Source organism: Carcharhinus amblyrhynchos, chromosome 4 (genome assembly GCF_965287045.1).
Source record: "Carcharhinus amblyrhynchos chromosome 4, sCarAmb.v2.hapA, whole genome shotgun sequence".
Lineage (NCBI taxonomy): Eukaryota > Metazoa > Chordata > Chondrichthyes > Carcharhiniformes > Carcharhinidae > Carcharhinus > Carcharhinus amblyrhynchos.
The window spans coordinates 57,217,994-57,230,881 of NC_137327.1; the positions used below are offsets into that span (position 1 = coordinate 57,217,994).

General features: G+C 45.4%; 1 protein-coding gene across 1 annotated transcript; it reads left to right on the forward strand.

Annotated features, from left to right (window-relative positions):
- Positions 1–232: 232 nt before the first annotated feature.
- On the forward strand, positions 233–8,877 carry tmem208 (transmembrane protein 208). Its single transcript, XM_080188147.1, has 6 exons — positions 233–330; positions 1,597–1,695; positions 1,935–1,994; positions 4,576–4,712; positions 6,997–7,081; positions 8,407–8,877. The coding sequence occupies exons 1-6, from the start codon at positions 325–327 to the stop codon at positions 8,542–8,544; spliced, it is 525 nt and encodes a 174-aa protein (XP_080044273.1). The 5' UTR covers positions 233–324; the 3' UTR covers positions 8,545–8,877.
- The last annotated feature ends 4,011 nt before the right edge of the window (positions 8,878–12,888 follow it).

Sequence of the window (12,888 nt, forward strand, 5' to 3'; positions counted from 1 at the left end):
TTTGGCACAGTTTTCTACACACTTATTGATGAAATCACAAATGAAGGTGAACACCCCGCCCCATTGGGTGAACACTCACACAGACTCCAGGTGAACACCTCCCACCAGTAGCCACGCCCCTCCCCCATACCAGCAGAGGGGGCGGGTCTTGTCCTGCAGCTGCGTCACTGCGCTCCCTCACGTGACGGTACGACTAACGTCACGTCCGGTGACGTCATCGCAACGGGCCGGAAATGCTGAGCTGTTGATTTGGCTCTTCCTCTGACCTGGTGCCGGGAGAGAAAGCGGGCTCTGAAAGTACTGGCGGATTGAGGGGTCGGGGTTATGGCGGTGAGTGTGTGGAGGCCTGTTTCCCATGGTGGGGACCGGAGAGAGGGGAAGACCCTCCAAGGGCCGGAGTCAGTATTGAAATAAAAAATATTGCATTCAGTTTTTGGTTGTTTGCAAGTGTGTAATCATTCATCAGAACACAAGCTTGAGGTATCCTCAAGTAAGGGCTGGAGAGAAAATTGGCAGCTGTGTGATCACCTCAGATCAATAGACCTATTTACGCTGAAGAGAATATAGTTGAGTGATGTAACGTATCTGTAAAAGTAGAGTTATGAGTGGAACAATGGGAAAGAAATCAAGAGGTACACAACCTGCACAAGAGGAAGTGAGAAACAGTATAGAGAGGGATGAATTGAAGCTATAGTTACAGCACACCTTCACTTAAACACAATGAAAACACCAGACTGTGAATCCAACAGTTAGAGGTCTGTCCACCACGCAAACTTGCATCTCCACTGCATCATGTTCCTAACTAGCCATTGCCAGTTTCATCCCTTCAGCAGTCCCAGCCCGTGATTGAACACTCATTATTGTGTAGTTAGTAGTGGTATCAGTAAGATAGTTGGTAGTAGTATCAGTAAGAAATCTCACAACACCAGCTTAAAGTCCAACAGGTTTATCTGGTATCTTGAGCTTTCAGAGTGCTGCTTCTTCATAGAAACAGAAAATAGCAGCAGGAGGAGGCCATTTGGTCCTCTGAGCCTGCTCCGCCATTCATTACAATCATGGCTGAATGTCCAACACCATAGCCGAATCCTGCTTTCTCCTCATAATCTTTGATCTCATTTGCCCCAAGTGCAAGTCGCCATCAGTTGACTCACCTGATGGTGTTGTGAGACTTCTTACTGTGCCCACCCCAGTCCAACGTCAGCATCTCCATATCATGATAGTGGTATAGCTGTGGTCTGAACTTATCTGTCAGTGTTCAGGCCGTTGCCCAGCCAGAAGAATAAGATTGTGCCTGTTACTGAAGCTTGCGTTGAGCTTTTTTTGGAGCAGAAGTCACTGAACAGGAAATAGTCTTGTTAATCTCTTGAATTAGGGCATCAGGGAGAAAATTTGAGGCAAATTGTTAAAAAGAGCAGAATAAAGTCAGTTAGTAGCTGAGTTCTACAAAAGGACACAGACCAGAAATCTTAACTGTTTCACCAGATGTTGCGTGATGTGCGTATTTGCAGTATTTTATTGTGTTAATGTTGTTTTGAATTGCGATGCGGATCCATCTGTGTCCCTGAAGCCGCTAAAATTTTCTTCTTGTTGGAGCAGCCAAAGGGAAGCAAGGTTGGAACAAAAGGAAAGAAGCAGATTTTTGAAGAGAACAAGGAGACATTGACTTTCTACCTGAGAATTATTCTGGGAGCTAATGTGAGTTGAATGGTATGCGCCTCTTCATGAGCTGGGTGGGGGTCAGCTAAGAGAATGCTGTCTTAACACAAAATCAAGGGTGCAACATTGCAAACGAGTTTAACTGTGTGCAGAGACCTGCCTGACCCTTAATCTAATTTGACTTTCCTTTGATGGTTTCTTAAAATGGCTCCTTTGGCAAGAGACAGGTTTTTTGTATTTTGTTGCTCTTACTAATGGCTGCATTATATCTCCCACAGGCCATTTATGGGGCTGTGAACCTCTTTCTCTTCTACGGCTCTGTCACATTCTGGACCTGGGTAAGCCTATAGGGTCGTTTTCTTTATATTCTTTAACTCTGGCACTTTCAGCCTTCAGTGAAAGAGCTAAATGCGCAGGCCCTGATTGAAAATGAAAGTGTTGTCTTGGGGGAAACTATAGGCAAAACTTTGGCAGCTGCAACCTTTTTCCATTGAAGAGTGAAGTGTTTCCATAACACAACACCATGTTTCTGCAGTAAGCACAAGCTTGATTCACAGGCACAGTACCCCATCTCTCTACAGCTAAGGTGGTGAAGGAGAATCTGTAACTGAGCTGCACAGAGTGGAATTTAATGCCTGTCATCACCCACTACCGCCCCCCCCCCCCCCCCCCCCCCCGCCCCAACTGCCCCAGGTGAAGTTTCCCCTATTGGGACGGACAGAATGGGGCTTGGTCAAGCACCCCATTGAAACTGGATTTAAAAGTTTATAGATCTGTGAGTGAAGAATAACCATTAGGTAATCAGCTCTGAGAAGCAGACTAAACATATAGACCTGCAAGTGTCAGCTACTTGATGATGTGACCGGGGATGGGAATTGAGGTCAGGGAATGGAGCTAGTTACAGCATCCAATGACCATGGCTTCAGCTTTGCCAATGAGGGCATTCCTGCTCGCTCAATATTGGGTGTTGGATAAGGAGGCTGAGGAATCAGAAGCAATGGGCAGTGTAAGGAGGTGATGGTGGGTTAGAGCTGTGAGTCCGTGTACACGTAGAACCTATTTTCAGATGTTATCAGTGGATGGTGATGAAGCAGAATCAAAAGAAGCAGATCAAAGATAAATCCCTGGTTGACACCGGAGATAATATATTCAAGAGGCGGCTAGATATAGCACTTGGGGCGGACGAGATGATAGGTTATGGGGAAAAGTCAGGTTTAGGTATTGAGTTGGATGATCAGCCATGATCGTAATGAATTGCAGAACAGGCTGAAATGGCTTTTTCCTGCTCCTGTTGTCCATGTTTCTTTAACAATGGGTGTGGAAAGTGAAGTAAATTTTCTGGCTGCAATTCAATAGCTCTAAATGGAGCCAAGCAAAGACAGTGAATGGCATGGTTGACTGTCAGAGGATGAGGAGGAAAAGATTCCCTTGGAGGGATTCAGATGTGGAGTTATAGGAAAGATGGGCATGCATTTGGAAAGTGACAACACATTCAAGGAGGTTGGAGTAAGGACAGTATATCAGGACAGAGCAGTTGAGAGGTGGGTCCTATAAGGAAAGGGGTGATGACAGTAGCTATTAACAATGTCAGCTAATGGGCCCTAAGTAAGGACATTGGGCAGTTTGATCAGAAGAGGATCCAGGGAACGGGAACAGGAGCTCATGGACAAGTTGAGGTTGGGGAAAGGACTGCAGCTAATAGGATAGAGAGAGTGTTCAGGGGTAGGGCAACGGGGAATGTTTGGGGAGCTTTGTTTTGTAGGGCTATGAGAAAGGAGGGAAGCAGCAAGGCAACTGAATGGGTTGCCTAGTTCTTTGTGATGAGGTTTTGAACTCTCACAGTTGGAGCGGGTGAAGGAGACAGGGATGGATAGTTTGTAGTTTGGAGTGTAGGGGAGAATCCGGGCATTATGTTTAGATTCCTGGATGAACTTTGAATAGTCAGCAGCTTCAGTGATGGAAAGTGGAATCCTGCAATGTTTTATGTAATCTGGAAATGAATGGTTAAATCAGCTGTTTGCCAAATGTTTTCAAATCTGAGTTCCTTTTTACTTATAAGGAAGTGAAGGTGAGAGGTGTATTCTTGGTGTGGAGTGGGCAGGGTTGGGGGGAGCTCAAATAGGATGGGATAGAGTCATTGCCATTTGTCCCCATTAGAACTATGTTAAAAATGCAGGTCCATTTCAGAGTAAGCCAGATCTTGTTAGAGTTTGTATGAGTTGAGAGCAGATAATCCTCATATGAAGTCTTTTTTTTTAAGAGCTGGATTTTTCCTGAGTTGGGGATGTTTCTGAACAGGGAGAGGATCCATAAGGGAAGAATGGAAACTTACTTGTATTGAACTACAGTCTCAAAGTAAAATAGTTGTGAATCATCTGTGGCCTAATTCAGTAGTTCAGGGAAGGGTGTGATTTATTAGTTGCTAAAATGTTATGGCATTGTATGCTGAAGGTGGTTGGCACTTTGAAAGTGCAGAGGTAAGTGGTTTGAAGGAGGGTTCCCCACCTCTCTTGGGACAGGCACCAATAGGAAGTGAGTATGGAGTGTATGGGATGGAGGACAAAGCAGAAAATGAAGGGATTTTATCTAATCAAGGCATGATGGAGAGTATCAAGAGCTGAGATTACATGATCAATGGGTGGCTATGTGTAGGTAAGGAGTTAACATGGACATAAAGAAAAGAAGTCAGTAAATCCAGGAGAGAGAACAATGAGAGTTGAGGTGGGTTTAAAATCATGGTAGGTGCAAAGATGTTTGTTGCAGAAGCTGAGGGAGGAAAGCAGTAACAGTGTCTTGATGAGAAACCTGGGAGTGATATTGGGGTGCAATATAGTGAAAGAATTATAATGTAGAGTTGGAAATGAAACAAACCAGGCCTATCTCTTCCTTTTAATGGAACCTTTTCTCTCTTGCTGACAGGGATTGCTGGCTTTCGCCTTTGTTGTCTACAGCTTCAGCTACCGATGGATGCAGGGGATGGCACAACCTGTATTCTCAGAGGACCACACCTTACTTGATGGAGGCATTGACCTCAACATGGAGCAGGGTATGGCAGAGTGAGTGTCCACCATTCTTAGTTTCTGTCTTGTACCAACTAGCCTATATAGTGTCTGACCATCTGAGTCCCCACTTCATGCTCCTTGGATTGTACAGTGGTGTCAACCAGAGATGAAAGGTAGAACATACTGATTTTTAGTTGGCCGGGTAGGATCTTTTGAGAAAGCTAACACTTCAGGATTATGACCCTTCATTTTGTCTTAGCGCCACCCATGTTACGATTGCAAGCACTGTCACCTCACTTTGAAGATCAGGGGAGTTATCCCCAGTGTGCTGACCAATATTCATCCCTCAGTTAATATCTTAAAACAACGGATTACCTGTCGTAGTCGTTGATTGTGGGAGCTTGCTGTGCCCAGATATATGGCTGCATTTCCTACATTACAACAGTGACTATACTTTAAAGTATTTCATGAGCTAAAAGGCACTTTGCAATATTCAGCAGCTTTAGAAAGTGCTATATAAATGATAATTTGTTATTTATCCTGGACCTGTTGAGTATTTGCAGAATTTTCCGTTACGTTAATTTGCCCATGTTGCAAACAAACCTCTGCATAAAGGAGAAAGATGTCTCCTTTTCTGTGTGAGCTAATTGCTGTTACTTAGCTTCGGTGTTCCTGGACTGTGGGGAGCATGGGTTGGTGAATCAGCCAACGGTTCAACTTCAGGATCACTGTGCACTTGATAACAACCTCAAGGAGGAGGAGTTTGCCTGACAAATTAGGGAGACATTTGCTTGAGTTGAGATGGGACAGAACACGGCAAGGGGCAATGAAGAATGACTTGTCCCAGAAGTGAGTGGCAGCAGAAGCGGTGACTATTAATAGCAATCCAGCAGAGTGTAACTGTTTTCCTTCACCATCAAGCACCCACTCTTGCCAGCCAATGCCAGTTCCCGCTGTTTGCTGCCATGTCTTTGAGATGAGCTTGGGTTCCGGTGCAGATGGAATGTGAGCAAATGGGAGGGGAGTCAAAAATGACAAGAATCAATGAGTGAGCTGAGGCCTGTTCAGTGGCAGTGCAGTGAGTTCCCGAGATCTTGTGCTGAGAGCAGGGGGATCAAAGCCGAGGAAGACTGGCCATTTATTGCAGCGTTAGCTGTTGATTTAAAGGTCCTGCCACTTTGAGAAGCAAAGGCAAGTGGACAGGATTTGGGAGGTGGTCTGGTCAATGTTGGGGGGGGCGGTGTTGTGAAGCAGGTTTGAACAGTCATTGGGTGGGGGGGTGAGGGGGGAGTCAGGTTGTCTTTTGGAAGGCTGGTAGTCAGAGGGGGTTCATGGATGGGGGCATCCTGTGAGAGGTCGCAGGGTGGTTAAGGCGGTTAAGGGTAGTTGGGTTTCTGTGTGGGAGTAGAGGGCTAGTCGGAGGCAAGGGCTTGATAGAGGGCTAGTCAGGGTGAGTGGGCTCATTGTAGGTCTGGGTGGAGAGGGAGGGGGAAGGGGCGGTGTAGGTCGGTAGTATAATTACCCAGCAGTTAGTGATTTTAATTCTTTCTTCATTCTGGGTAATTATTCCTGTACTAGTCGGAACCATCCAAAATCTGTATTTAAATCAGAGTTTTGAGTGGTTCTCTTTCTAAGTTTCAACTAATTGGGCGATTGCTGTGCAATTGTTACCTGGAAACATCCAGAGAGTGAAGATCCCCAGCACACCTTTGGGATGCCCCACTCCTACATTACGATTCTCCAGAGCTTGGACATTCAAGGCCATGAATTTCTTAGGCAGTAGCAGAAGAATTGAAGATCCATGGATCGGGTTTTGCATTAAAATTGGACAAGCTGGTAGCCCAAGTGAAGTCCCCCAGAACGAAAGTATCCCAGTACCAAATGTCCACAGCCTCCTGCTACCTGCTCACTGGAGCATCCTGGCTTCAGTGCAGTTTCTTTCTCCATTGGTAACTTTGTACAGAGTATTAGCTGAGCCTGTGAATAGCTTTGTTAACCTCCTACAACACTCCCAAGATAACTGCTTCTCCATCTCTGGCCTCTTCTACATCACTGTACTATTGGTGGCCATGCCTTCAGTAGCCCAAGTCTGGAATTGCTTTCCTAACCCCCTCTATTTCTCATTAGGGTGCTTCTTTAAATGCTTTGGCCAAACTTTTGTTTATTCTGCCCTCATGCCTCCTGATGTGGCTTACCGTTATTTGATTTGATAGCACTCTGGTGAAATCTAGTGGGATGTTTTACTTTAACCATGCTATTGTTATTGCATCTGATAAATTCAGTGTGTTCTGAAGCGTTCCGCTGTATTGGTGTTAACTGACTGCCATTTACCTTCCAGGCACCTAAAGGATGTGATCTTGCTGACTGCCATTCTGCAGGTCCTCAGTTGTATATCCATGTCCTTCTGGTACTTGTGGCTGCTGGTAAGTTCTCACTGCATCCAACAGCTCCTCAACGTCAACTGGGGCAGCACGGTGGCATAGTGGTTAGCACTGCTGCTTCACAGTGCCAGGGCCCAGGTTTGCTTCCTGCTTTGGGTAACTGTCTGTGTGGAATTTGTACATTCTCCCCATGTCTGCATGGCTTTCCTCCAGGTGCTCCGGTTTCCTTCTCCATTCTGAAAGATGTGCTGGTTAGGTGTATTCACTCGAACAAGCATTGGACTATGGTGACTAGGGGAATTTCACAGTAACTTCATTGCAGTGTTAATGTAAGCCCTACTTATGACTAATAAATTTTTTAAAAAGCTTTAAAAACTTTTAACTTGAAATGATCTTTAGCTGAGAGAGTTGCTATTTATGTATTGATGACTGATTAGAAAGGCGATGTGGGGGGGAACAAGAGAAATAACAAGCCCAAGCGAGTTATTCAGATCGCCCTCTCCCAACCCCTGCTGTGAGGTGAGAGTGGCAGCCTTTTCTCAAACATGGGCACTTTGTTTAAAGGCTGTGTATAAGGTGATTCAGACTGGATTGCACAGATGCATAGTTGCCTTCTGCCCTCTCCACAAGGCCCCCAAACTAGACATGGGAAGTGCAGTGTGAACTTGCCAAAATGGTGCTTCTCTGTGGCAGAGTTTCTCATTGGAGTCCACACCTAAATATTCAATGTTTTGCTTTCCCTGGTGAGTAGCTGTGTCTACTGATTCAACTTTGATCCATACTGAGTGAGGTGATCTCATTTGGTGTAATTGGTCTCTGTACCTCCATTATAAGAGGGGAGTTTGTCACCTAAGGATCCCTCTTTGCACAGTTGTTGTCGGCTTCCCAATCACACTGTCATGATCAAGTGGTTGGGGTGGTAAGTGCAAAGTCAAATCTTTTCAATATTTGTTGCAGAATAAGCATGGGCCAGGCCACTGGAGACAACTTTCTTGCTCTCCAAAATTGTGTTGTTGGGGTCATCTGTACCCATTTGGGTCTCAGTTTGTCTTAGCTGAAAGGCAGTACCTCCAGCAGAATAGTACTCCCTCGGTACTGTGGCAGCCTGAGTTGTGCGCTTAAACCTCAAAAGTGCAACCTGACTTTTGACTGGGGTGGAGAACTGCCAATTGATTGGAGACAATGAGTGGAACTGTGCAGTGACCCTGAACTCAGAACAAATCTTTCCAATCCAGCACCCTTAATTTGATGCATCCACAAAAAAGAAAGATGGTTTATTTCCAGAGTGTTTTTCACAAAATTGCTTTTGAGCATTTCAACTGAACTCTGCCTGCACTGATTGTTTGACTGGCTGTTCTATTTCTTAGGCACCGGGGAGGGCTCTTTATCTGCTATGGGTGAACATCCTGGGGCCTTGGTTTACTGCGGAGCCCCCCACCGTCCCGGAAATATCTGAAAAGAAACAGAGACGCCAGGAGCGACGACAGATGAGAAAGCAGCTGTAGGAGAAGTTGCTGGTGCCACATCTTTGTTTACCAGTCGATTACTAAAAGCCATCAGCTGGCAGCTTGGCTGTCGCCCCACCTCCCTCGCCAAGATTTCAGGCACTTTGGACCGATGTCCTCCTGTTAGAGCCCTGTCTGTGCTGGAGGAAGACACTTGCTACTTCTTAACCATCGCCCCCATGGTTCTTGTTACCGTGCTGCAGTTATTCTGAGGCTAAAGAGAGCTGTCATGAATCCCCTGCTGTCTGTGTGCATCTTAGGTAGATGTAGGCTTGGATGTTTTGAACTTTAGGTATCATTCGCCCATCACTATGCTTCCTGCGCACCCCCCCCCCCCCCCGGCCACACACACACACACGCACACACCACCCCCCCCACATCCCACAACAAGGCCCCACCAGTGGGTGGATCAATGTTGAAGTGCTCAAATCTTGTGGAATCAAACTCACTTGTCAATGAATTACTACCTCACATTTCAGCTTGGGTAAATTAACTCCTCCCTATGCTTGTTCTCAGCCACTCCTCAAAGCATTGTCTCTCTCCCTTGGATTTAGTTCTACAAATGTCAGGCCTCCTTCATTGCTGATGTGTGATCCTTGATCAACAGAGGGAATTGTGGCTGAGCTGGATCCTGTCCTCTCTGGGTGGACACCAGCATCCACCACAGGAACCTGAGCACAGGGCTATGGCAGCCATTTTAGACGCCTTCTGTGAATGTCCTTTCTGAGCTCCAGTAATTCGGCATAGATTCTGGGTCAAACCCAAGATGTTCAGCTCAGTGACAGGCACTTAGAGCTGCTGTGCACATATGATCCAGTGTGTTAGCCAATATCGCTAAAGTTTTGCCAGTGCCAATTGGTGATGGGACATCATTCTGTGATGTTGCGATGTCTGAACACACCCTTCCAAGATAATCAGGAGAGTGAACACCCCAAGATGCCCAGCCTGGAGTTGACAAAACCCATTTGACCATTGTTTGTCCAAGGCCTGGTCCTCCCACCTGCTGAGAATCTCCATCCACAGTTTCAGTTTCTAACCAGCTCTGTTCCAATGCATACAGGAGTCCATCCAGCCCTTCACCTGTCCCACCATTCAGCGAGACCTATATCTTATTTCGAGCTACTCACCCTCCTAAAATATAGGAGCAGAATTAGGCCATTTGACCCATCGAGTTTGCTTTGCTATTCGTTCATGGCTGATATGCTCCTCATCCATAAGTTCATAAACCTTGGTTTCATATTGCTTGGTGAGGAAAAATCTATTGAGCTCCGGTTTAAAATGGTGAATTAAGCTAGCAGCTGTTGCTTTTTGTGGGAGAAGTTTCCACATTTTTCTCTTGGTGGCACAGTAGTTAGCACTGCTGCCTCACAGCACCAGGGACTCATGTTCGATGCCTGACTTGGGTCACTATCTGAGTGGAGTTTGCATGTTCTCGCCTGTGTATGTTTCCTCCGGGTGCTCCGCTTTCCTCCCACAATCCAAAGATGTGTGGGTTAGGTTGATTGGCCCTTAGTGTTTGGATAAATTGCCCCTTAGTGTTTGGGGAGGGATGCGGGGGGGATGAGTTGGGTAAATATATGGGGATGGGGCCTGGGTGCGATTGTTGTCGGTGCAGTCTCAATGGGCTGAATGGCCTCCTATACTTATAGGTATTCTATGAATGGCCTTCCTCAGATTTATATGGTTATCTACCTTTATCCTTGATTCCCCAACCAGCAGAAAAATTCTCCCTCCTCCTGCACAGCCCTAAGTTATATTCCAGGGAAGGCACTTTTCCCTTGGGTTAACTCTCCTCATTAACCTAACCATTGGGTATTACTTAGATGAAGTGGAGAAGGACTGCAATCCTCAGTGTACCCAAACAGCCACAGTCTGTCTTCAAATCTTTTCCCACAAACTGCTTTCCTTCCCTGTCAGCTGTGGATCACACAGTTGTACATGCACTGCTGAGTCATGAGGTGATGAGTTCATTCCAGAGCCTTGACTATAAAATCTAGGCTGCCACTCCAGTGCACTACCGAGGCAGTCCTATATTCTTTTGCTTGGGCTCTATCTGCCTTTCAGTTGGATATAAAAAGATCCTGTAGCACTGTTTGAAGAAACACAGGAGTTACCCCTCAACCAATGTCACTGAAGCCAATTACCAGACTATTGCTGTTTGCGTGATCTTATTGTATATGAATTAGCTACGGTGTTTGCTTGCATGGCAATAGTGACTACACCTCCAATAATAATTAGTTGATGTCCTGAGGTCATGAAAGGTACTAAATCATTTCAAGTCGGACTTTCATTTGAGGTCCTATCCAGCGAGTTGAGTCTTAACATCTTCGCAGCATAAACGGAACCAGAGACGAAATGCTCATTTGCATGGCATAGCAATTCAGTGGGCTGCACAGAAGTCTTTGTCATTTTACATGGGAAGAGACTTTGGAAAATGGTTGAAAAATGTGGTGTCAGGCTTATCCGAAGGACCAAAAGATTTTGCGTCTTAACGTATCAGTGTCTTAATTCATTGCCTGCAGGAGGAGAGGTGGGAGCGAATATGCAGCAAATGCACAATGGCCTGTCTAGGTCAGGAGTCACGGATGAAAGACTTCAATCTTCCACTTACTGTATTATATCAGTGACAAGTAATTATATTTAAAGTTTTATTGGACTATAAGAAACAGTCAATAATTGTTTACACAAAATCAAATCGATATTAAACAAATATTGTACAATATGCTCCTCTACTAGCAACTGCTTCAGGTTTTAAGATTTGGGTGATAGGTCTGGTAGCATGCACTCGCTTCTGTATAACTGTGTCGGGGAGTGGAGGGAGCTGTGGAGATTGTTACGGGTATATTTAAATCTTCTGCCCTGCTTCCCTCTCCCATAGCTCAGCGGATACTAACTGTCCTACTGAACTGGAGCAAGTGATTCTGAATGTGTAGTGCACATAGGAGGATGGGATCAGACTGTCCCTACCCCTTTCCCAAACTGGGCTCTCATAAGAAATAGGTGAAGACCAGGGGGGACATCAGTATAGTTATCTCACTGGACTAGTAATCCAGAAGACCCAGCTAGTGCCCTGATTTGATTTATTATTGTCACATGTGTTAGTTTTCAGTGACAAGTATTGTTTCTTGCATGCTATACGCACAAAGTATACCGTTAACAGAGAAGAAAACGAGTGTGTTCAGAATGTAGTGTTAACAGTCATGGCTAGGGTGTAGAGAACAACTTAATGCAAGGTAGGTCCATTCAAAAGTCTGATGGCAGCAGGGAAGAAGCTGTTCTTGAGGCAGTTGGTACTTGATCTCAGACTTTTGTGTCTTTTTCCCTGAAGGAAGAAGGTGGAAGAGATGTTGGCTGCATTTCCGAGGCAGCAGGAAGTATAGATAGAGTCAATAATGGGAGGCTGGTTTCCGTGATGGAGTGGGGTACATTCACAACCTTTTGTCATTTCTTGCGGTCTCGGACAGAGCAGGAGACATACCAAGCTGTGATACAACCAGAAAATGCTTTCTATGGTGCATCTGTAAAAGTTGGTGAGAGTTGTAGCTGACATGCCAGATTTCCCTAGTCTTTTGAGAAAGCAGAGACGTTAGTGGACTTTCTTAATTATAGTGTTGGCATGGGGGGAACAAGATAGGTTGTTGGTGATCTGGACACCTAAAAACTAGAAGCTCTCGACCATTTCTACTTTGTCCCCATTGATGTAGATGAGCGTATTCTCCACTATGCTGTCTGAAGCTGATGACATTCTCCTTCGTTTTGTTGACATTGAGGGAGAGATTGTCACTGCACCAGTTCACCAGATTCTCTGCCTTGTCATTTAGAGATTTGACTCACTATGGTGGTGTCATCAGCAAACTTGAAAATCATGATGGAGGAGATTTGGCCACACAGCCATAGGTGTATAAGGAGTATAGTAGGGGGCTGAGAACACAGCCTTGTCCCCTGGGGGACATGGGTTTAAATACAATCATGGTAGTTGGTGGAATTTAAATGTAAATTTGATTATTAAATCTGGAATATAAAGCTAGCCTCAGTAATGGTGACCATGACAGCTTTCTTCAGATTTTGTAAAAAAATCCCATCTGCTTCATTTAAGAAAATATGGCATTTTTACCCAGGCCTATGTGTGAGTCCAGACCTGCAGCAATGTGATTGACTCTTAACTGTGAGCTGCTTGGTTCAAGAACCATTAGGCAGGGGCCACTAATGCTGGCCTTACCAGCAATGCTAGTGTCCTATCAAAGAATAGCAAATGGCAGCTTGGGACACAGTGGGTCAATGCTGCTGCATTTTGTTCATTGATGGCACAGTGGTGAGTGCTCCTGTCTCACAGCGCCAGGGACC

What these genes read in the sequence shown, in the direction of transcription:
- tmem208 (XM_080188147.1), top strand. An exon ending in CTGTCACATTCTGGACCTGG is followed by an intron (nt 1,995 to 4,575) that starts GTAAGCCTATAG and finishes TCTTGCTGACAG; the next exon opens with GGATTGCTGGCTTTCGCCTT. An exon ending in TCTGGTACTTGTGGCTGCTG is followed by an intron (nt 7,082 to 8,406) that starts GTAAGTTCTCAC and finishes TCTATTTCTTAG; the next exon opens with GCACCGGGGAGGGCTCTTTA.